Source organism: Thermobia domestica, chromosome 13 (assembly GCF_964235325.1).
Source record: "Thermobia domestica chromosome 13, izTheDome1.hap1.1, whole genome shotgun sequence".
Taxonomy (NCBI): domain Eukaryota; kingdom Metazoa; phylum Arthropoda; class Insecta; order Zygentoma; family Lepismatidae; genus Thermobia; species Thermobia domestica.
This window is the reverse complement of record NC_137466.1, coordinates 89,196,062-89,220,682: the sequence shown is the minus strand read 5'-3', so window position 1 is coordinate 89,220,682 and position 24,621 is coordinate 89,196,062. Positions and strand designations below refer to the sequence as shown.

The following is a 24,621-nucleotide window of genomic DNA, read 5'->3' as shown; positions in this document are numbered from 1 at the left end:
TTTTAAAAAGTAATGAATCATCACTTCCTGTGTGGCTGCCACGGATTTCAATGTTGAGGTGAGTGATTTGTAGTTTCTTATTATCATCGGTAGTTAGGCAATCCTCGTAGCAGTTTGACGGGCCAGGTTGCATAAAACTGTCGAGTAAATTCTTCCCAAGAGATAATATAAATAAAGAAACAGAAAATTCCATAGCACATTCCTTAAAAAATGAAATGAAATCTGTAAGTTTTACGTCCCACGGTTATGCCGGTTAGGCTAAAGGAGACGGTGATAATGAGAGATGAGTGAAATGGTGGAATGAAGAAAGTGGGAGGAAACGGGAGAACCCCGAGAAAACCCACGAGCACGGTGTTTGTCCACCACAAAGTTCACTTAGCGGGGGCTGGGATCGAACCCGGGACCCCAAGCACCAGAGGTGAACGCTCTACCACTGAGCCACCGCGCCCCCCACACATTCCTTAAATTTCGGATATTTTCCACATTCAAGCCATTATAAGCTACCTTCGTGTAGACATTCACATCTTCATCCCGTTGGGAAGTACCTAATGGCTACGGACAATTTTTCGCCTATAAAAAATTTCCCATAGCACATTTCTCACATTTCGGACTTTTTCCATACTCAGGTCATTGTAAGATACTTTTATCCCGAGTTTTACGTCTTATCTCATTGGGAAGTACGAAATCAATGTGATGAGTGAGTGAGTGAACCGATTTCTGCTTGACTAAGGACAGTTTTCACCCATAATTTTTTTCCATATCACTTCCTTAAATTTCGGACACTTTCCATACTCAAATCATTATAAGGTACCTTTATGCAGAGATTCATCCCTCTATCTCATTGGGAAGTGCCTAATCAATGCTATGAGTGAGTCAGTCAGTGAGTGAACCGATTTCTGCTTGGCTAAGGACAGTTTTCACCCATAAAAATTTCCTTTAGCACATTACTTAAATTTCAGGCCTTTTTCATACTCAAACCATTATAAGGTACCAATATACAGACTTTTACGTCAATATTTCATAAACAAGTACTTAATCAATGTGACGTGAATGAAAGAACCGGATTCCGATTGGCTAAAAACAGTTTTTCACCCATAAAAAAATTCCCATAGCACATTCCTCACAATTTCGGGCTTTTTTCACACTCAAGTCATTATAAGGTACCTTTATGCAGAGTTTCACGTCATTATCTCATTGGAAACGAGCAAATCAATGTGATGGGTGAATGAATGAACCGATTTCTACTTTTCTAAAGACAGTTTACATCCATGAAAAATTTCCCATAGCACATTCCTCACATTAGGTCCTTTTTCACACTCAAGTCATTATAAGGTACCTTTATGCAAAGTTTCACGTCTCTGTCTCATAGGGAAGTACCTAATCAATTTGATGAGTGAGTGAGTGAAACGATTTCTTGTCTGGCTCAGGACAGTTTTTTGCCTATAAAAATTCCCATAGCACATTCCTCAGATTTCAGACTTTTTCTATACTCAAGTCATTATAGGGTACCTTTATGCAAAGTTTCACGTTTCTATCTCATTGGGAAGTACTTAATCAATTTGATGAATGAGTGAATGAAACGATTTCTTGCTTGGCTGTGGACAGTTTTTTGCCTATGAAAACTTTCCCGTAGCACATTCCTCAAGTTTGGACTTTTTCCATACTCAAGTCATTATAGGGTACCTTTATGCAAAGTTTCACGTCTCTATGTCATTTGGAAGTACCTAATCAATTTGATGAGTGAGTCAGTGAGCCTGAAAACTGCATATTTTAGGGGTCCAATACTCGAATATGGTTGAAGGTAGGAACGTGAGATTTGACATATGAGTTCACCTCTCGGATATCTCCTTAGATTCTAAATTTCATGTTTCTACCCTTAATAGAATCGTTTTTACAAAGCCTCAAAATCAGCGATTTTATCCAAAACTCTTGTTCCTGTATAATATGCTTACGGCAGTGCAGGCCAGTTTCCATTTTCTTCGCGGAACTTGGCTGCCATGCATATATATGTGAGCCCCCCTCGTTCCTAAGTTTCTGGCTACGCCAATCAAGATATCATGTGTTGACTAATTCAAATAAAATTGAATATTTATTTGTCTTTCCATACTGAAAAATAATGCAGTAATTTTTAACATAGACTGTACAAAAACATCTAACACAACTCTGTTTTGAGCTCAGCGGTATCTTACGCTTTACAGCTTCATTTAATTAAATGTTGACGATCCCTCATACGAAAAATATATAGTTTTCTTCTTTTCTGTGATTCTCATGCGTTTATATTCTGATAGACTTTGTAGTCATCTTTCAGTGCAATGCTTTCACGGACACACGCACATAACAAGAGATAAGTATCAGTTTAGAGATGAGAGGTGGAGATAAGTTAATCATGTGTGTTAGAATTTCATAGACAGTCTCATACATACCCTCCGATTGTATGACAATATTGATCTCACACATACTCGTCGAGTCTGAGCGGGTCACGAAGTTCATGACCCGTTCCATCAATGCTGTATTCTAACACAATGCGATTGTTTTACAGTTACCAGAGCAGTCTATCATTTTCGGATAATGGTTAAAGCTAAGAAGATTATTCTGAAGAAACATTTCCGTGGGCCGCCTACAATTGAAAATTTTCAGCAAGGAGAAGAGGAATTGCCACAGCTAAAAGATGAAGGTACATTTGACATATAATTATAATGTATTACTAAGATATAATGTAAGACACTCATACTGAAAATTAAAACTTGAACTTTCAAAACGATATCCCAAATATCGTAATATGGAATATTTAAAAAATGAACGGTGAACTTGGTAATTTGATAGTAATTTTTAATTTATTAGTCATTAAAAATTTGTCGCTATTTTCCCCTAACCCATATGGAATGGGCAATATTCTGCAACTGAATTTTCTTGTGGATTATTGTAAAAACTTTCTATGTAGTTCCATAGAAGTACGTTTTCCAAAGTGAACATTGCTTTATGATTTTAATTTGCCTTAGAGCTCGGCTCAAGGTCCCCATGTCTCAAAGTAGAGTATCCCTGGAGTGGATTACTGACGAGGGAACCTATCCAAGTGTAACTCTGACTTCGAGTCGAGACTATGACCGTTAGATATATTGTCCCAAAAGAGCATAACACGAAAAGGGATACATCCTCGATCGCAACCGATGCGGAGATACAAGGGTGAAAAGTTAGAAATTGAGCTCCATACTATACATTACAAAGTCAGCTTCCGGTTCAGATTTTTCGGAAACGGTCGGATAAGGAAACTCAGCGAATGCATATCAAATTAGTGTGGGAAGCACAGCACCTTTTGAATGAAAAATTTGTGTCCCAGGGGCACTCGTAGGGTCCCAGGTGGGGACCAACTCAAAATTTGCAAATGGAACTGGGTTCAAGTAGCATATTGTATGAAAGCTATTGTTAAATAAAAGAAGATAGAACAAAACTCAACTCTCTACGATAACCGTGTGCAAACGGGCAACTGGTCAAAATGTCAATACAACCTACATCAGAAAATCTATGGCCACGCTTTCAAATCCGTTAAGTTGCGACAATAACAAAACAGGAAAACACGTTTAAAAGTGCAAGGTATTAAAGTAAAGCAAATTGCTGCAGAGTTTCTCACAGAGTCGCACAACGGACCTTATCCAAGTATAAGTGTGACTTCGAATGACCAATGGACCATAGAATAACCATGATCATTGGATTTCGTGTCCTAGAAGAGAAAGAATACATTGTCAATCGCAATCGTCGTGGAGGGTGAGAAGGTGAAAAGGCAATGGTATATGCTTTGCGCATCGGGACCCCAAATTCACAGATTGCACTGTGAAATTTCTATCGGGGAATTTGCTGAACGAGAAACATGATAGTAAAGACAAAAAGAAGTGACCTTGAAACTGTGAGGCAACTTGGAGAGGTGTGGGGTTCGAGAAAACTAGAATAATGGTGCAAAAATAAAATATATCGGAGGGTGCTTTTGAGAGAAAGACTCTGCAGCAATTTGCTTTACTTTAATACCTAGCACTTTTAAACGTGTTTTTCTGTTTTGTTATTGTCGGAACTTAACGGATTTAGAAGCATGGCCATATATCTTCTGATGTAGGTTGTATTGACATTTTGACCAGTTGCCCGTTTGCACAGGGTTATATTTAGAGAGTTAAGATTTGTTGTATCTTCTTTTATTTAACAACAGCTTTCATACAATATGCTACTTGACCCCCGGTTCCATTTGCAAATTTTGAGTTGGACCCCACCTGGGACCCTGCGAGTGCCCCTGGGACACAAATTTTTCATTCAAAAGGTGCTGTGCTTCCCACACTAATTTGATATGCATTCGCTGAGTTTCCTTATCCGACCGTTTCCGAAAAATCTGACCTGGAATCTGATAATGATAATTTGATAATTTGTAGTGTATAATATGGAGCTCAATTTCTAACTTTTCACCCTTGTATCTCCGCAACGGTTGCGATCGAGGATGTATCCCTTTTCGTGTTATGTTCTTTTGGAACAAGGTATCCAACGGCCATAGTCTCGACTCGAAGTCAGAGTTACACTTGGATAGGTTCCCTCGTGAGACAAATATTTTCATAGCGTTCTGATGTATGGTTATGCTATTCATCCAGCTATTCTTGAGCAGCGTCGAGAACTTTTGTTCACTGGTGATAATTCATTTTCACATAAATATTTATCATGGCGCTCGTTAACCAAGTTATGTAGGCGTAGTCCTTCCAATTTGCAAATTATATAAACGTGTCTTGTCATTTCATGTACATTATCTGTGTATATTTGTTTATATGCAAAAGTAATTTAAACAGTCAAAATTTGAGTTTTGGATCACGTTCCGATTTTCTATCACTTCAGATTTAACTAGGATGACTATTTCTGGATTTGAACCGGAATATACTAATAAGTGGGAAGAATGCACTGCTTACAATCCCGCTTTGTTCTTATTGTGCCCCACAAATAGACCACATAATAAATTAAATTAATATACGCACTTGATTTTTTTCTCTAATCCCAGGCTAGTATGAGATCAATTGCATTTTGTTGTGTTTGATTGGTGCGAATGAAATGCTGTTTTACGTCTGGTGGGTAACCACCCTCTATAACGTAATAATGGATGAAAACCAGGCCATGCATTCGACGTTACAAATTCCATTGGGGTATTCCTTCAGTCAGGCAGTGTGTTGTTGAACAAGATCATGTGAAAGCTTATCACAGATAACACACATTTGCGAATGTTTTCTTTCACAAGTTCAAACTAAAATATTCGGGTAAAATTCATAAGTCCTAAACGTCACAAGACCTAAAAGGCATAAGTCCTAAAAGTATAGGCACTAGTCCTAAATTTTAGGTCTTGTGCCTTTTAGGACTAGTGCCTTTTAGAACTTGTGCCGTTTAAGTCTTGTACCGCGAAATGATTTTTAGGTCTTGTGCCGTTTAGGTCTTATGTCATTTAGGACTAATGCCGCGAAATGATTTTTAGGTCCTGTGCCGTTTAGGTCTTGTGCCGTTTTCATTCACCTGCTTTAGTTCTGAAATTCGCCACCACCATTCGAAATTGCGACGATGCAGTAACTAGTTGGCAATAATGTTACGAACGTAGCTAATTCCAACGGTAACAGCTATATTTGTACTACTAAAATTATTATTACCTGTTCTGCAGTTACAGATGAATTACATTATATAACTTATTTCTCTCGAAGAATTAATTACGTAACTGGTTAAAAATTCGTTTCTTTCAAATGGAGATACGAGAATACTATAACAAATTTCTAAAAAATAAAAAATAAAATAAAATAAAATAAAAAAGAATTCAATAAAAATGTTTAATCAGCATGTTTTACCAGACTTTTCTGAAACCAAGCAAGCATTCAGAATTGCATTATATATACTACGTGGAGTGTATTTTATTAAGAGTGGGACAAAAGCCCACCAAAGTTTGCTTAATAAGGGCAAAAGTGCACTAGATACTTCACAAGTGAACATTAATTACCGAGTATATACATTAAGAAAGCATACAGTTACTATATTTCACAGTGTGTTTTGATAGAGTTGATATGTATAAACAAAAAAAATCAACAAATAACGCTAAATTATTAATGTAATACGCAACACAATAAGTTTGAAGAAACCAATACATAGTAATTTAGTGCTGTAGCCTGCAAACTTTTCCAGGGAAGCAGGCTTTTTCATATTAAAAGCAAACCAAAAGTATATTTCCAAATTGCGAAAGCTTCAATAAGACAATAAATATATACATATTACACACGTACATAATATATTATTATTAGTATTATATTTTTAATTTGTTACCTATTTGAAACTTGAGTCTTGACAGTGCGTGAATTTAAAACTACAGCTTGTGCGAAATGTACGAATAAGAAATCGGAAATTGTTCATGAAAGTCCATTTGTTTGACTGTTTTCAACTTCTGTACTCTTATATAAAAGAGTTAAATGACTTTTTGGATATATTTTACGAAAGCAGGATATAAGAAGGAATTTTTGGAAATACGTATCGTAAAAAGTGTGGGTAAGATTTTTTTTAAAAAAAGAGTAGCGTATCTCGCAAATCTCTGAAGCTAGTAAAATAAAACTTGACATCTTTATAAACTTTCCACTGTAAAAAAAAAAAAAAATGAAAATGAAAATTCAACACATAAAAGGGAAAGAACAAAGGGTGCACTTTCTTTAATGTTCGAGTTCCACATTACTTATGCAGAAAGTATTTATAAAGTAAAGAACGATTTGCTTAAACTGGATGCGTGAAACTCGGTATTCCAACTTTTAACTAAAAGTAATAAAATATATGTTTTAGCGTCTTGAAAATTACATTTCTAAGAGGGAAGGAGAGTCAATTTCTATAGTATTAAAATTTCCCACTGCTTATGAGATTTGGGCAGAAAACTCTTTTCCTTTAGGTCTGGGTTCGTTCAGTTAAACAAATGAGAGTACAAAGTGGATGATTAATTAGGTTATTTTAATTATTTTAACATGTTGACGTAGTTTAATTTTTTTAAAGTGTTTCTTTCACATTCTATTATAAACATTATTAATTTGCTGTAATTATTAAACACAGACTAACCCTCTCGTGGGAGGCCAAGAGTTTGTTCTGGGTGTTAAGCCATTATTTGCCGTCCGTTACATAACCTTTGATTTTAACTTCACGTACAATCAAGGCTCAGGTCTAAAAAATGTAGCATATTTGAAATTTATTATTATTATTATCATTAATAATAATAATAATAATAGTTAATTCCAACGGTAACAGTTATGTTAGTAACACTGTTCAACAAATTTTGATCGAAAGTATGTAAATTCTTTGAAATTGCGATTTTTACATTCATTTAAGCATAATATGAAAGGGAATGATAATAGAAGAATTTTCTTAGCTCAGGTTGTGAAAAAAAAACGCCCTTGTACAACAGTAGCTGTATATATAAAATACAAATGTATTAATATTTATAGAACATTTAAGCAAAATCCTTGTAAAAACCTAAATATCACTTTTTTTTATCTATTTCACTGTGATGTGATAAGCTGGGGAGTTAAGAAGTACCCTAACCTATAGCTTTCTATACCCTTGTACTTCCTTTTTCAAAATTGTGCAAATACCAGTTTCACAGTGATACAGAAAATAAAGTAAGCGTGGTCAAGTTAAACATTAACAATTCCGTAATAAAAATCAGTATTAACATCAAAACATGAAATATATGTACAGATACCTTTTTGTGCAAGGACTACACTGCAATGTAGACAAAAGTTTTAAGTGATCCCTTGTACAGGATTATGTTTATTTTATTTTGAGCGTCTTCGCTTGGCTTGTCTTTTGTAGGTTACATCTGGAGCATCCCTTGCAATAGTCCAACAGTAGTCGGCCAATATGTTAGAACTCCACTTTCCCTCATATCTCTTCTCCATGGCTGCAATATCTTGATGGAAACGCTCACCATGTTCGTCACTTACTGCTCCACAATCTTCGGGAAAGAAGTCTAGATGTGAATGAAGAATGTAGAGTTTCAGAGACATATTGCAACCAAGATTTTCGTAGCACAATAACAACTTTGCTACCAGTTGTTTGTAATTTGTTGCTCGGTGTCTTCCCAAGGACTGTGAACAAACACTCTTCAAGCTTTCCCACGCAGCTTTCTCCTCACCTTGGAGCATTTCGTCGAACTTGTGATCTTTGAATAGTTGCCTAATCTGTGGCCCTATGAAAACACCCTCTTTAACTTTGGCATCACTTAATCGAGGGAATTGTCCTCTTAGGTACTTATAGGCCTCATCCTCTTGGTTCATGCTCTTAACAAAACTTTTCAAAAGACCTAATTTAATATGTAGAGGGGGAAGCAAAATTCGGTTACGATCTACCAGTGGTTCATGCTGCACATTTTTCACTCCCGGCTGAAGAGTTTCTCTGGTACTCCAATCACTTTTGCGCTAATGAGATCCACGATCTCTACTGTCCCATTCACATATAAAGCAACCAGTGGTGCCCACCCCCTTATGTCCATGACGCACCCCCCCTCAATTGTCTATCCGTAGGTGTTCTTCCATGAGAAAAATCTTTTTGGTTAATTTTTACACACCCTCAAACATATTTATATAGATTTTTAACCCCCCCAAATATTTCAATGACGCAGTTTGCGTCATAGCCCCCCTTGTGGGCACCCCTGAAAGCAACAATACTTTGTATACCCTAACTGCATACCTAGCAACAGTGCTATTACTTTAAGGTCACCACAAATGAGCCACTGAAAATCGTAATATTTAATGGCTTGAAGTAAACGTTTCAAGTTTTCATAAGATTCCTTCATATGAACTGCGTAACCTACAGGAATTGAAGGAAGTTCATTTCCAATATGTAAAAGCACACTCCTTTGGGCGACCTTACCGGGGAAGAGCAGTGGCCATGGCCATTCTCCCAAATGGCGACCTACACGTGCTGTTGGGTCCGGGAAGAGACACTGAGTATCTCAGCGTGTACGTGGTACCTCAACACGTAAAAGAGAGGTAGTCCCGTATTGCTTGGACGATCCTACCGGGAGGGGAGAGTCGGATTCCTGCCTGCAGGAGGACCAAACGAAAACGGGAAAGGTCCAATCCCAGATATCTGGGCAACGGTACTAATTCCGCGGAAGGGAGGTAACCCTGCAGGATATGGGCCGGTTCCAAACTCAAATGGTGACTTACACGTACCATTGGATCCGGGATGAGATGCACAGCATCTCGACGTGTGTGTGGTACCTCTACACACGGCGGTTGCCAGTTGAACGATAGAGGTAGGCAGGGCCGGGACACGAGCCCCCTCGGGCATTGCCTGAGGTTCCCGGATTGGGTTGGACTCTGCCGGGTTGTGGTCATACCGTGGGATTCGGTAGCACATGGGAACTAATCCCAGGGACCTGGGTAACGGTGAACATGTGCGGGAGGTGAGCTCGCCTTATAACGCTCGGGCACCATGCCTGCAGAGTATGGTAGGGCCTGACTCGCTAGCAGGACCGCCTCCAGTAGGTCAACTGGTAGGCATTCAGGACTTCGGTCTGGCCGCGCAGTGGGCGTATCCCACTCCCTCAGAGAATGGGGGTTACATCGCTTCGGCGAGTCAGAATTAGGGGACAAATTCTGACGGTGCACTGCGTTCACGAGGATCAATAGCGTATATTGAGAAACTACGGGCGGGGTGCAACACATTGAAGCGGTACCCGTCCATTAAATAGACCGAACGGTCGCGGGCATGCTCCCCATGCATGCAACTAAGCGTGGCATAGTAGACCACTAGCTCCTAATGTAAAAGCACTGCCTTTAAACTCACCTTGGACGAATCTAAGCCTCCACTCCGTAGGTTCGTAATTAATTTTAAGTGCCCTCATGAGACCATTTACATCTGTACATGCCACAAGTGTGTCTTCCATAGTAAAAAATGAAGTGAACATCTTCTCCCTATTCCGATACACTGAAATATTTACTTTTTCCTGCAATAAATTCCATTGCTTTAAGCGTGACGCTAAAATTTCGGCTTTGCTTTTCGAGAGGTCTAAGTCTCTGATTAGATCACTTAGTTCCTCTTGAGTAAGTCTATGTGGTTCACAGGGAGGTTCTTCTACAACAAACGTAGGGTCCTTCGAAGTACTTGATTCAGGAGCTTCAACTTCTTGATCATCATCAGAAAAAAGATCGTATTCTTTAGGTGGGTCAGGAACAGGTAGTCCTTCTCCATGTGGAACAGGGCGCATTGCAGAAGGAATGTTAGGATAGATCAAGGCCCGCTTCTCCTTCGTAGAAATTCCCTTCTTGGCGGAAGGAATTATACCAAAATAACAGTCTCTGGTGTGGTCGCTTGGCTCCCTCCAAATCATGGGCACTGCAAAAGGCATTGGGCGCCCCTTCCCATTAATCCAATTTCTTAGATTGCTGGCACAAGTGTTACACACAATGTGGGATGCCCAAGATTTATCTTGGTCTCCAGTTTTACAACCAAAGTAATATTGATAGGCTTTTCTTATCAGTGGTGTTATAGTCTGCTTTTGTGAGGAAAATGTCACTTTCCCACACACGTAGCAGAAGCTATCCGCACTGTTTACACAATTTCGCGGAATTTTTGTTTATTGAAATCCTCAGAATGTCACTTGAAATAGTTCCGACAACTATTTAAAAATATACATTCGAAATACCAGTATTTTTGCGTACTTGTAGTTGCATTTTTATGTCCTGCACTACACAAACGTCACACCCAAAACGCTGATAACTGCACTAAACCTGACTTTTCTAACAATAGCAGAACACTACTGAGATAAGGAACACAATGAAACCAAGCGTTCATATAGTTTCTCCAGTGTTGCCGGATCGGTGTAACATTTTACCCCAAACGAAGCGAATATATTTATTTTTAAAGCGTTATTATTAGACATGCCTGTAAAACGAAAAGTAGAGCTAATATTCAAAAATAACTTTCAAATTCGTGATCAGCACCACGAAATCAATAAGAATTAGCTGATTTTGTTCAATTTACATTTTCGTTGTTGAACAGTGTAATATTAAAACTATTGTTTATAATGGTAACGAGTAAAGAGTAGTTAATTACGAGTATGACAACTATTTGCTACGGAAAGAATTGAATATGATAAATATATGTGTAAAAATAGTCAACTTCATATCAACAGAAAGAAAGCAAAATTTATGACGTATATAACTAAAACGCAACATTATGTTACTAATACTAGGTCAATGGTGTGGAAATAGAAAAAAAAACATTATAAAAGATCTGGGAATCACATTTGATAGGTAAATAATATTTTGTCACTACACAAATGCTATCATACAAACATCAAGAAAGAACAATAGGCTTTATTTATTTTTTTTATTTCAGAACGATAGAATATTATTTATACAAATTATTTGTAAGAACTAAGCTAGAATCTGGTTCTGTAATATGAAACAGTATATCTAAAACTTTGACTAACAGATTGCAAGTATTCTTGGCACGGACGCGATGGTAGCGCCACAAGAGCTTTTTAGGTCCAGTGCCGTTTAGGTCTTGTGCCATTTAGGACTAGTGTCGTTTAGGACTTATGCCGTTTAGGACTTGTGCCGCGAAATTATTTTTAGGACTTGTGCCGTTTAAGTCTTATACCGTTTAGGATTTGTGCCGCGAAATGATTTTTAGCTCTTGTGCCGTTTAGGACTAGTGCCGTGTCCCCAGATATTCTGTACATCTAGCAGCGAAAATCATCATTAATGGATTTGAGACAGGAGTGGTGAATGAACATATATCATTAGTTTGTAAAAATATTGGCCGGTGACAATATGGAAAATTGTTCCTGCGACCAGTATCCAATATCATGTTTTGATGAGTTCCTAAGGAACATTGGAAACGAACCTTCAGAAAAGTGTTTGTGCAGTTACAGACGACTTATTCATACACTATACCACTGTCATTCAGCGGCTCCGTACAATCGGTTAGCTGAAAAAATTTCATTTCCGGATGAGTGACATGACATGATTTCCACATGAGTGGACACTGGCCAACAAGATCGCCGTTTAAAGATGAGCAGTTCTCACGAGTGTACGGAACATCCGGGAAAGTTTCCTTAATCGGATTATCACTTCTGATGGCAAATGGATTTTCTACGGCAGTCAGGACATTGGTTGATTTGTCATCAATATCTGAAAGAAACCTTCCACCCACAGGTGTTTTTAGTTTAACGCCCCACGTTTATTTATTTATTTATGCCTTCAACAGAGTAAATAACTCCAATTAAAGAAGGCTTACAAATGTTGCGTACACAAATTAGACATAATATCTATAACCAGTACAATAAAATAATGTACACGTTAAATGACACACAATATTAATTACATGCATAGTAAAAACTCTCCACCTTTATCCTTCTACCAACATCCCCACCGAGATGTTCACGACTATCGTCCTATGATCTTCAACTTGATCCTTCGATCAACATTTCCATCGAGATGTTCACAACTACTGTCACATGATCTCCACCTATATCCTTGAATCAACATTTCCACCGAGATGTTCACAACCACTGTCGCATGATCTCAATTGAGATCCTTTTATCAACATGTCCACGAGATGTTAAAGACTACTGTCGCAGGATCTCCACCTGGATCTTTCTACCAACATCTAAACCGAGATGTTCACGACCACTGTCCATGATCTCCAAGTAGATCCTTTTATCATCATCTTCAGCGAGATGTTCACGACCACTGTCACATGATCTTCAACTAGATCCTTCTATCATCATCTCCACCGAGTTGTTTACGATCACTTGCACGATCTCCACCGAGATCCTTCAATAGACATCCCGACTAAAATGTTCACGACCACTGTCGCATGATTTCAACCGAGATCCTTCTATCAACATCTCCAGCTAGATGTTCACAACCACTGTCGCATGATCTAAACCTATAACCTTGAATCAACATCTTCACCGTGATGTTCACATCCACTGTCACATGATCTCCACCTAGATCCTTCTCACTAGACAGCTTATATCCACAACAGAATCCCATCGTGCGATGGAAAAAGTGTGTAGCTGCAGCCGGAGATTACCTTGACTAACTAGGTATTACAGTTTTCTTTCTTTACTTATTACTTATTTAAGTGACACATCAAACGGACATTTTAATCACATCAATCCATTATCTAACTGAAATGTGTTGGCATTAAGAATAACGTTTATTTTTTACCAACTCACAGCTACTGCGCAGATCCGACGAGAGGGGGGAGCTGCAGCTTTCTCCGGACTGCTGAGGGGCCCGACGAATACAATAAGTGTTGTGTTATTTACTAACTGTTTCGTTTTCTCTAGGATGTGACAATGGATTATATTCATAAATCAAGAGCAAGGAAACGAAAAGAGCGAGAGAAAAGAGATAAATATGCAAAATATGCAAAGAAAGGTCAAACTACCTTCGAAAGCATTTGTGTGTGTGTGTGTGTGTGTGTGAAAAATTCTAACAAACAAATATAAAAAAAGAATGATACAATTACAATTGATCTACAGGAAATTGAAAGTGGTAGTTCTGCAGCAACATAGAAAACACAAAATATCCTTGAAGATAACACGATTAGTGTCGAAGCAGCAAGATGTCTCATATACAAGACATAGCTACTCATATACAAGAAGTAGCAAGATGTTTTATATACAAGACCATCATGAACATGTCCCTATTTTTTAAAGAAGAATCTTCTTTCGTCGCTTCCTCACAATCCATTAATTTTGAGATTGGTGCATTACTGAACTTGAATACATCAGCTCATGAAGTTGAAGAAGCAGTGTGTCATGGTCGCGTCCCACATCCTCAAATTTCCCAATGATGCTTTTGGTTATAGATTTCCCTTTTCCGTGCTTAAATGCAAATTAAAAACTGGTGAGTGTGTTACTAGAGACTGGTGTGTTTGGAGAAATAAAAAAGAAAACACTCCTTTGCTTCCCTTGTCGATTATTCTGTAAGCTTCCAGAGTTATCGCTATCTTTATTACCATGCCCAACTGGATACTTTTGTGCAAATCATTGGAGAAAACTATGGGACAGAATTTCCTCTCATGACTACAGTGTAAATCATAAAATGTGCTATGGCGTAATTTAGTTAAACGTCTCAATGATGAGACCACCATTGACATGATCCTTTTTGAAAACATTAAAAGTGAAAGTGCAAGGTGGAGTCAAACTTTATCCACAATTTTGGACGTTATTCTTTTTTTTGGGGGGAAAAGAGGGTTTCTTAAGCGGTGATAGCTTTCTTATAGGTGATCCAAAAATCGTAGCTTTATAGGTATTTTGGAATTGATAAGCCACTATGACCCAGTGCTACAAGAACATTTAATAAATGTAAAAGCCTCATAGGTGGGTCATCATCGACTACAAGTGAATTATTTGTCGCCAGATACAGAATGAATTCATTCAGTGTTGTGCAGATCATGTACTTCAAGCTATTTTGAAAGAGAAACAAGCTGCTAAATATTACTCTGTAATTGTTGATGCAACCCCTGATTCCGCACATGTTGAACAGACAATTTTCATTTTACAGTTCCTGAGTTTGGTGATTGACGAACAAGAGAAACAGAAAGAAATATACAATCCAAGAACGTTACTAGCCTTTGTGGACTGTCACCAGAAAACTGGAGATGCAATAGCAGATTTTATTTGCGTTACCTTAGAAAAGAATAACATTCCGCTTAGTGATTGCAGAGGTCAAGGCCATGACAATGGAAGTAATGTGAGTGGACAAAGTCGGATACGTAAGAAAAATCCTCTAGCATTATTCTTTCCTTGTGCGTGCCATACCTTAAATCTTTGTGATTTTGAGGCAGCTAAAAGTTGTCCTTAAATTTTTGGTATACTTCAAAAGTTGTATAATATGTTTAGTTCTAGTCCTCAGAGATGTGATTTAATTAAGAAAGCTATTGGATACTTTCTTTAGAGCATGTTAGATACACTTTGGTCTGCAAGCGTGGCATGCGTGAAGCCATTTGCGACTAATTTTCCGGGAGTAAAAGAATGTATCAGGGATCTGAAAGAGCTCAAACTGAGTGTTGAAAGTTACCTAAACATATTTGAGTGTATATTTATGTCATCAACATAGTTCAAAATACTGACAGCTATCCACTACAAGAACATAGTCTTGCAAATAAGAGAAGTTACTTTGGAAGTCAAAGTTGACAGTATCACCGGTTTGATAGAAGATCTAATACTACTACACAGTAAATAAGAAAACATTTTGCAACAATGTAAACATGTGAGCAGAAATCTAGGAACCACTTCAGATTTTCCAGAAAAGCGCGTGATCAAGAAACGTTTATCAGACGGAACTGTTGAAGAACAAGAAAGAAAAGACCCCGAAGAAATTTTCAAACAGTCATTTTTTTTTTTAATTCTGGATTGTGTTATAGTCAACCTTAGATGCTGCTATAAGACAATGCATGATTCAATTTCTTGTGGAATTATCCAACTTGAGCAATTATGAACTTGAGGGAAAAGTAGGAACGTGGTTAGAACTATACAGCGATGATGTATCAGATGATATCATTAATGAAATGATTCATCTGCAAACGATTTAATCTATCAACTTCAATGCTGCTCTGACACATTTCAGTTGCTCAACACAATTCTTGACTAAAAACAGTTTTCCGAATGTCAGTGTTGCTCTTCGGATTTTTTGTACTGTACCACTGTCTGTGGCGGAGGCTGAAAGATCGTTTAATGCACTTGCAAGACTAAAGAATGTCCTTCGGTCATTGATGACTCAACAATTCAAGGGAACTCTTATAATAGAGTGTACTTTAGCCCGTCAGCTAAACTTTAGTGATATCATTGATACGTTTGCAAGCAGGAAAGCAAGAAAGGCTGTTTCGTAAATTACGAAGTATAACTCGAGTAATATAATTAGTATATGAATTTCATGTAATTAGTATAATGTAACTAGCAAATATATGATAGTTTGCCAGTTTTATACCGGGCCCGATGATAGCCCCGGGGCCCAAGTTGGCTCTCCATGGAGCTACTACTGCGTAATTATGGTGCAATGCGTAACGGTTTACATCAACGAATTACAAAATCTTTGATATATTTTAAAGACTTTATTTCTTTGTGGTAGAATGGAAAACAATCAAAATGTGCTTAAAAATGCATGCTAGTTAATAAACTAAATAGATGTAAGCTACATTTTAGTACAAAATTGCATACATGTAAGGCTACTAGTCAGGAGCGGATCCAGGACGAACTTCTGGGGGGAGCCGGTGGGTTGTAATACTGCTACTTAGAGCTACTTTTAAAAGCTCCAAACTCTGGGATGGGTTTTATTTATATATAAAATAAGAAAGTTCCCTCTTCTGGGGGGAGACACCCCGATCGTTCCCTTGGATCCTTCCCTACCTGCTACAAGTTACAATAGTTGTGTATCACCTCAGAAAAACATATAGTCAGAACACCGCTTACTTAGTGCCCGAAATAATTTATTGAAAAATATATTCTTCAGAAAAAATAAACTGTAAGTGCATTGTTAAAGATTTTTGAACTTCTGGAAATGACTTAACATTTATAAAAAATAAATGAGTTATTATTATTCTTTTTTATTGATTTTGCTTGGTAATGACAGTAAAGTGGATTTTTCTGTTTCTACTATGCATCATCGGCATCATTATATCAGAAGTATTCCGCCACCGTGACTGAGAAACTGCCATGCTCCACGATCTTCTATTAACCTTTCCATCTTCACATACGATTTTTCTCTTTTGATATCGCCAATAGCCTAATTCTGTTTCTATATAGTCTAATTAATCCCCTCCCTCTCTTTCCTGCCACCATACCCTCTAGCACATCCCTCATGATACAGTTCCTTCTTAACCAATATCCCAACCAATTTTTCTTCATCTTCTTAATAATATTTTTCTCCTTCCATTTCTAACCCTCTCATTCGTTTTCCTCACGACCCAGCTATTTCTCTCCATTCTTCTCCACGCACATATATCGAAAGCCTTTAATTGTTTCTCATCATTTTTGCATAATGTCCATGATTCTGCCTTATATATACAGTAAAATACAGTACACGAAGCATTTTATGAGTCTTTTTTCAACTCTATTCAAGGTCCTACAAAATAGTATTTTCTTCATCCTAAAGGCTTCTTTCGCCATTTCTATCCTTGCTTTTACTTCACGTTCGCATATAATATCATCACTAATAATACTACTCAGATACCGAAGACTAGTCATTTGTTCTTTTCTCCCGCTCCTACTTCTCTATTTGACACCGATCACTTCGTTTCAATCACCATGGATTTTGTCTTTCTAACATTTATTTTCATCCCATATTCTTCAGAAGCCTTTCTCAAGTTTTCTACATCTTATTAATTTTCTTTTTAGATTCTGCAACAACAACTATATCAACACCAAACCGTATACACCTCATCATTTCATCTCCTACCGAAATTCCATCTTCATTAGGTAGACTCGTTTTCGCTATCTATTCTATATTGTTATTAAATAATGTCGGCGAAATACATAATCTCTGTTGAACTCACCTTCCAATTACACTGTCCGTCTACTGTGCATGCACCAGCGAATTTCCATGAAAGATCATGAATAATTCTGATAATTTATATAGTATTTATGGACGAATACGTAATAGAATCTATATAAATAACATATATCGTTCCTCAAAGTAACGAATACGGTAAACATAAAAACATCAATAGACATATTGCATCAGGGCGAAATAGGCATAAATTTCAGACACTTCAAAACAGATTTCATTCGTTCTTACCGCTAGTCTTGTGGCTAGCACGTGTGCCTTTGGTGTACGGGGTCCCCGGTTCGATTTCCGGTAGGGGAATTTTATTTGTCCTAAATGTTTTTGCATTCGTGTTCCTGTCGTTCAAGCTTAAAGGAAATGATTGTAAAACGTGTATAACCGAGTAGAAAATAAAGACAACTTACTCAGATACGTTCAGTGAATCAGTTAACTTAAAGACAAGAAACAAAGTGTCTAAGGCATTTGTAAATTGAAAGTAACTCTTAAAGGTTAGTTTCAGTCCCACCAAAGTAACATTTTTCTTTTACCTGTTCTCGAACTTTCTCTTTGTATTTCTATCGGATTCGAATAAATAGAACTTCGAATAGAGACCACGTTGAATTCATTTATTGAGTAAGCCTGAAATACTTATAAGGTATGGCTATGGTTTTATTATTATTATTATTATTATTATTAATAGTAGTAGTAGTAGTAGTAGTAGTAGTAGTAGTGGTAGTAGTAGTAGTTGTTGTTGTTGTTGTTAAAGTACGAAGTTTCAAATCGGGCGATGCAGTATTTACGTAAACTAAATGATAACACTAGCCTGCGATGATTTTATTGCATAAGTGCAATATATTTCTGTGAAGTGGTGATTGCCACCTAAGCCTAAGAGTAAGGTTAGTTTTGTCTCATCACATCACATTTTGTGACAAAATCGAGAAAATCGTTTTACCTATTCATTCATATGCGTCTCAAGCCAGGAGGACTAAACATCCTGATTGGTTGAAATGCTATTACTCTCATGGCTTGAAATGTTGTAACGGTAGCTAAACAACAGCTTATCGTGTACGCCTATCGGTACGGTAAGGTAGTTACGCCTAGCGGCACTGTTTTGTTTCCTATATTGCTTTTCGTTCGAATGATTCATACAGTTTCGAACTACTTAAGTGTGCTCAGTGCTTTGAAGCACCTAATATCGTAATGTGTGCTTAGTATTTAGTGACGAAAGTGAAGTGCTTGTTCGCAGACTTTTCGGAACGCAGCGTCAAAATTATAAGAATAATCCAGATATATTCTGTTATATATTTGGAACATTTGTGCCCATGAAACAACGGCGCAATATAATTTTATTTGTGCGAAAGGCTTATCTTGCGTATTTTGGTATAGCATTGGGAGATCAGGACAAGTCGCGGGCACCACATAAGATTTGTCGAACATTCATCAAACAACTGTGCCAATGAATGGAAGGTGAAAGACGAGCATTGAAGTTTGGAATCCCCAGTGTATGGCGTGAGCCTACTGAGCACATTACCAATTGCTACTTTTGTTCTGTGCAAGTGAAAGGTTTCAACAGCAGGAACAGGGCTAAAATTGTTTAGCCAACTACAATTCCATCTGTCAGTTTACCAGTATCCCATGGTTCTGACATACCTGTCCCACAGCCACCAGACCAACTAAACGAAGCCTCTTCCGAACCTCCTAGTGACAACAATGACGATTCGGACTTTGACCCACAAGAATCAACAGAGCCTATACTTTTCGAACAGAGTGGTTTAAACGATTTAGTTCGTGACCTTGGTCTCACGGAGGAATCGGCCGAACTACTGGGATCACGACTAAAGGAGAGAAACCTGCTTATGCCTGAGACGACGTACTATTGGTACAGGCATCGTGAACAAGAATTTACTGCTTTCTTTTCCGTAGAAGATCATATAGTATTTTGCAACACAATTCCGGAATTAATAATAGAATTAGGATCGCCTGACTATGATCGATCCCAATGGAAACTTTTCATCGATGCTTCCAAGCGGAGTTTGAAGTGTGTACTCCTACAAAACGGAAACAAGCTAGCATCCATTCGAGTTGCTTATTCTGTTGTCATGATGGAAAGCTACGAAAACCTTGATTTGATGTTGAACAAGATAAAGTACCACGAACATCAATGACAAATATATCGGGATTTTAAGGTCATCGGTCTTCTGTTGGGTCACTAGTCAGACTATACCAAACTCCCATGCTTTCTGTGAGAGTGGGACAGTCCTGCAAGGGCAGTGCACGGGAGTCAAAAGGAATGGCCAGATATGCAGTGGAATATTGGTTCGAGAAACTTACAACGCGCAAGTCTTGTTAATGCACATTATATACTGTTACCTCCCCTTCACATTAGGCTTGGCTTGATGAAGCAATTTCTAAAGACTCTAGATACTGAAAGTGAGTGCTTCAAATATCTGTCAAAAATTTCCTGGCATCAGCAATGCAAAAATTAAAGAGGGCATCTTCGATAGGCCATATATTAGGAAACTTTTTGGTGACGCAAATTTTGAAAATGTCGTGAACCAGAACGAGCGTTCAACATGGCAAGCTTTCCGAGATGTAGCGAAAAACTTTCTTGGCAACACAAAGAATCCAAACTATAAAGACATGGTGGAAAGAATGCTACGGTGTTTTCAAGAATTGGATCATAACATGAGTTTGAGAGTGCTAATGCTGTTTTCCGATTTGGATTATTTTCCAGTCAATCTTGGAATCGTGAGTGATTAACAAGGAGAGAAATTTCATCAGGACCTCAAGGAACTCGAACGTCGTTATCAACGAAAGTGGAATTGCAACATGCTTGCATACTACTGCTGGTTATTGCAGAGAGAAGATTTTGTCACTAGTGACAAGCGGGCCGCAACAAGACGCAGTTTATCAGGGAAGAGGCGTAAAACCCACTACTGTGGAGTTTTTGTGCGCCAAGTCATCACCTATGGGTGCGTTATTTCCTCCTTTAAAATGGCGCGGATTACACTATGGAGTTTACGTTTGCTTGCTTTAAGAGTCTTACTGTTTTATAGTGAATGCTTATCCATAAACATTGCTACTTTTTTCCCTGTTTCCTTGCCTTGTTTGTTTCTAATATCGTGATTACGAGTCAACTTACTGTTGCATACAGCACTAGAAATACTAATATAAGATATTAATATTGTTTATGTTAGTAAGTGTACCAGTAGTCGTAGCAGTGTTATGAATAGCAATAAACCATTACATACATTGATATTGACAATGTTAATATGCAATTTGCAAGAAAACCTGATGTGCAGTGACTAAAAAGATTTTTGTTCTGAATTCGGTACAACCGAAATATGAAACGTAGCATAGCATACTTCATGCAATGACCCAAAAGTTAAAATTCGCAGGCTACTTTAATTTATTTGATAATATTCACTAGCCCACTATACATTTGCGAGGTTTTGCTTTGGGAAATGAAGTGTATACGACATTGAATAGTAAAAATATTACAATAAAAATATATTATTAAAAATATTAAGTAATTGGAGTAAAACATGCTTTCCACTAAGAATTATATATAGAGAGAATTTACTTTAAAGTGCGATGCAAGCGAATATTCTAGTTTTAATCCGTTTATAAACCGATAACTTACACAATACTATTTACTTCATTAGTTCTATAAACCTTTATGCTTATTGTATTATAATTATCTTTAATATTATGATTTTGTCATTTCAAAACGTAGAACGAGAAATACATGTAATATTCTACCTAGGTATTTGTTAAGGAAACCTTTGAAACAGTGATGATTTCAGGGCATGACCTGTGGGAGAATTTGAGACCCTGTCGACATAAATTCGTGGCCATATCTTCGACCATGCTCAAAGTGGACTAATAATGTTCTATCAATTTCCTCTCATTCATATATTGACCATTACCCGGGGAGAATCTTCTGAAATCATCAATGCTTATAATTAGTTTTTTATTACAAATCAAAGGATAATAATGAAATATTGAACATACTTAATATTTTGTTTTCAGTTTTGGATTTTAGATTTGCAATTCATATAATGTTCCCTTCTAATCGAATTTGAGAGAAAAGTAGTTGCCAAAGATTTATTCAAAGAAATGTTTTCAGTCCTCTGATGAAAATAGGAACACACTTTTAAGGAAAATAAAAACGAAACCAATACTTCCTACAGGGTTTGAACACACAAACATATGATTGATAGACTATTGACCCAAACCGCTCGAACAGTTCGTACGTCTTCACTGAGCTTCTTTAGACTTTTGTGTAAAGTAGTTTCCTGCTCCACACTTTTTTGTTTCTATCGATACCACTATAAGTTTGTGGTGAATATTTGGGCGTTACAGGTCTTGCAATGCATAAAGGTCTTTTTCGTATAAACTACATTCAATTTTACGTCCTAATAACTTATATGCAACAGGTTGAATCTGTGAAATGATTGGGGTTGGAGTGATCGTAAATGTTTTCATAGTTAAGAGCCTGGATATGCAAACCCGCTTAACGTGGGGATTTACTATTGCGAAATTTAGTACAGCATATTGCTTATGTTTATATTTTGGCAATTTTTTACCGATGAAAGGGAGCGAGGTGGATCATCCGAATTTATCATGATACATATTGATGTTCTGTACTATAATACCAAATGCTTAAATTGGAGAATTTCCAAAATTTAAGGAGTGGGCCAAGGTACCCCTACCAAAAATTTAAAGGGGTGAATCAATATACCCATGTCTTATGATAGAAAATGAACCCGTGTATACGCCCGTATAACCATATAAGGTAATAAAAGCTCATCAAAGGGGATAAGTTGGACCAAAACCAAACACATGGTTGTACTAAAATTTGGCAATATTGTACCCCTAAAAGGGAATGAGGTGGACCACCGAAATTTATAGTGATATATATTAGGGTCCTATACTATAATACCAAATGTTTAGATTGGGCAATTTCCAAAATTTAAGGGGTGGGCCAAGGTACCCCTTCCAAAAATTTAAAGGGTGCATCAATGTACCTGTCTTATGATAGGGAATGGACCCCTATACATGACCATATAACTATATAAGATAATAGGACCTCATCCAAGGGGATAAATTAGGTCAAAAACCAACCCCGTGGTACAACGTATTGCTTACGTTTATATTTTGGCAATTTTGTACCCCTAAAAGGGAACGAGGTGGACCACCGAAATTTATAGTGATCTATATTAGGGTTCTATACTACAATACCAAATGTTTAAATTGGGCAATTTCCAAAACTTAAGGGGTGGGCCAATGTACCCCTCCCAAATTTTTAAAGGGGTGCACCAATATACCCATTTCTTATGAAACGGAATGGACCTCCGTATACGCCCATATAACTATATAAGGTAATAACACTCATCAAAGGGGATGAATTAGGTCAAAACCCCCCGAAATTTAACTTATTGGCAATTCTTTACCCAATACTAATAGAGGTACATACCCTGGTCCTAGGCCACCATACCCAATTTTTAGATTTGGCAATTTCCAAATTTTAAGGGGGTGGTCCTATGTACCCCTGCCAAAATTTAGGGAGTGGGCCAAGGTATCCCTGCCAAAATTTAGAGGGGGCGGTCCTAAGAACCCCTAGGTCATTGACCCCGGGCCAAGGTCATTGACCTTTGACCTATGACGTCACAAATGTCGGGGTCAAAGTCCAAAGTTAGATAGGGTGACGCAAATAGTAGTGTATATTTAATTAATTAATAAATCATTTATTTATTATAGATGTCATATATTGTGTGTGTGTGTGTGTGTGTGTGTGTGTAGGGGTAGGCATTATTGCCTCATTTCGAATTATTGCACCTTCAGATTCTACGTCCTGTTGGCCTAATTTTATCTCCACCCCCCCAAATATAAATTATTTAATTCGCACACTGTTCAGTTCAATCAACTTAAGCCCGGCCGTGATTGAAACATTCCTAAAGACTTATGGCCTAGTTTGGGAAGATTCGTTTGATACATGATCTAGAATTGGGTATAAGTTAATGAGATGGTCTGAGAGATTAACAGTAGTATGAATTCTACCAATTTTATCGTGATTGTCGTAGTTTCCATATGTCTTTGTATAACATTTTATCTTCTGTCTTACGCTGTGAACTTGCTAATACGATTTGCACGTAGATGAAACCTTAGCATATGATAAAATTTTAGTAAATGAACGAGCAGCCATTGGTATGAATATTACGTGGTTTAAGAGCTCAAACAACATGTTTAGTATCCCAATAAATTTACGTCTAACTTCTGGAGATCACTTTCAGAATGGCAAATTAGAATACATATCGCTTTCTTTATTTATTTCAGAAATTCTTTGTAAGGCTGAATACTGGAGTGTTGACCCATACATGAGGTAAGTAACCAGAAACTTCGTCAGTTTAAACATTTTAAGAGTTATGTAGTTTAGTGGTTTCTGACTATTCTGAGAAGAACGTTCATCTTCTTATTTTGAAAGGAATCCTGTTGTCTTCATGAAAGTATAAGATATCCATTTCCCTCTCCTTCTCTCTCTCTCTCCCCTCTATTTTGATAATACAGGAAAGTCTCCATTGATCAGTCCTAGCGGTCAATGCAATAGTCACATCTAGTTCGGCAGGTATGTCGAATGTGTGCATTTGCGCTGTGAGGAAAGACCACTGATCTTTAAGCGTTGAGTTGGAATAACGATGATTTAAAACAAATACCCGCTGCTGTCTGATTTACTATATATTGCTAACTGTAACAGTAATTCTATTCTGCAGAATATATTATTGTCTTGTACGGCAGAGTGTATTACACGTTTTCGCGTTATTTATTATTGAGATCATTCATAATTTCGGACTATAAATAATTAATCCAGAATTTTGTGATTTTAATTACGAGGCAGTGTTCTGGTATTTTACTGTGCGTGGTCTTCCTCGGCGCGGATCATCTTTCACAGTTCCAGTCTCAATAAAGCGCTGGATAGTGCGGTAAACTTACAAGTGACACATTTATACTTCTTCAGCTCATCCAGCGTTGACTCACGCTTCACCGATACCGCTCTTGACGTTGTACAGCGGGCGGAAGTACA

General features: G+C 37.5%; 1 protein-coding gene across 1 annotated transcript in view; it reads left to right on the top strand.

Annotated features, from left to right (window-relative positions):
• The window catches only part of LOC145668315 (prostaglandin reductase 1-like), a 70,134-nt gene that overhangs the window by 9,317 nt on the left and 36,196 nt on the right, over positions 1-24,621 (top strand). Inside the window, exons 2-3 of the mRNA XM_081736042.1 lie at positions 2,540-2,674; positions 23,877-23,922. Of these exons, the coding sequence (XP_081592168.1) occupies positions 2,569-2,674; positions 23,877-23,922 (152 nt within the window). The 5' untranslated portion in view covers positions 2,540-2,568. The remainder of the gene's footprint in view (positions 1-2,539; positions 2,675-23,876; positions 23,923-24,621) is intronic.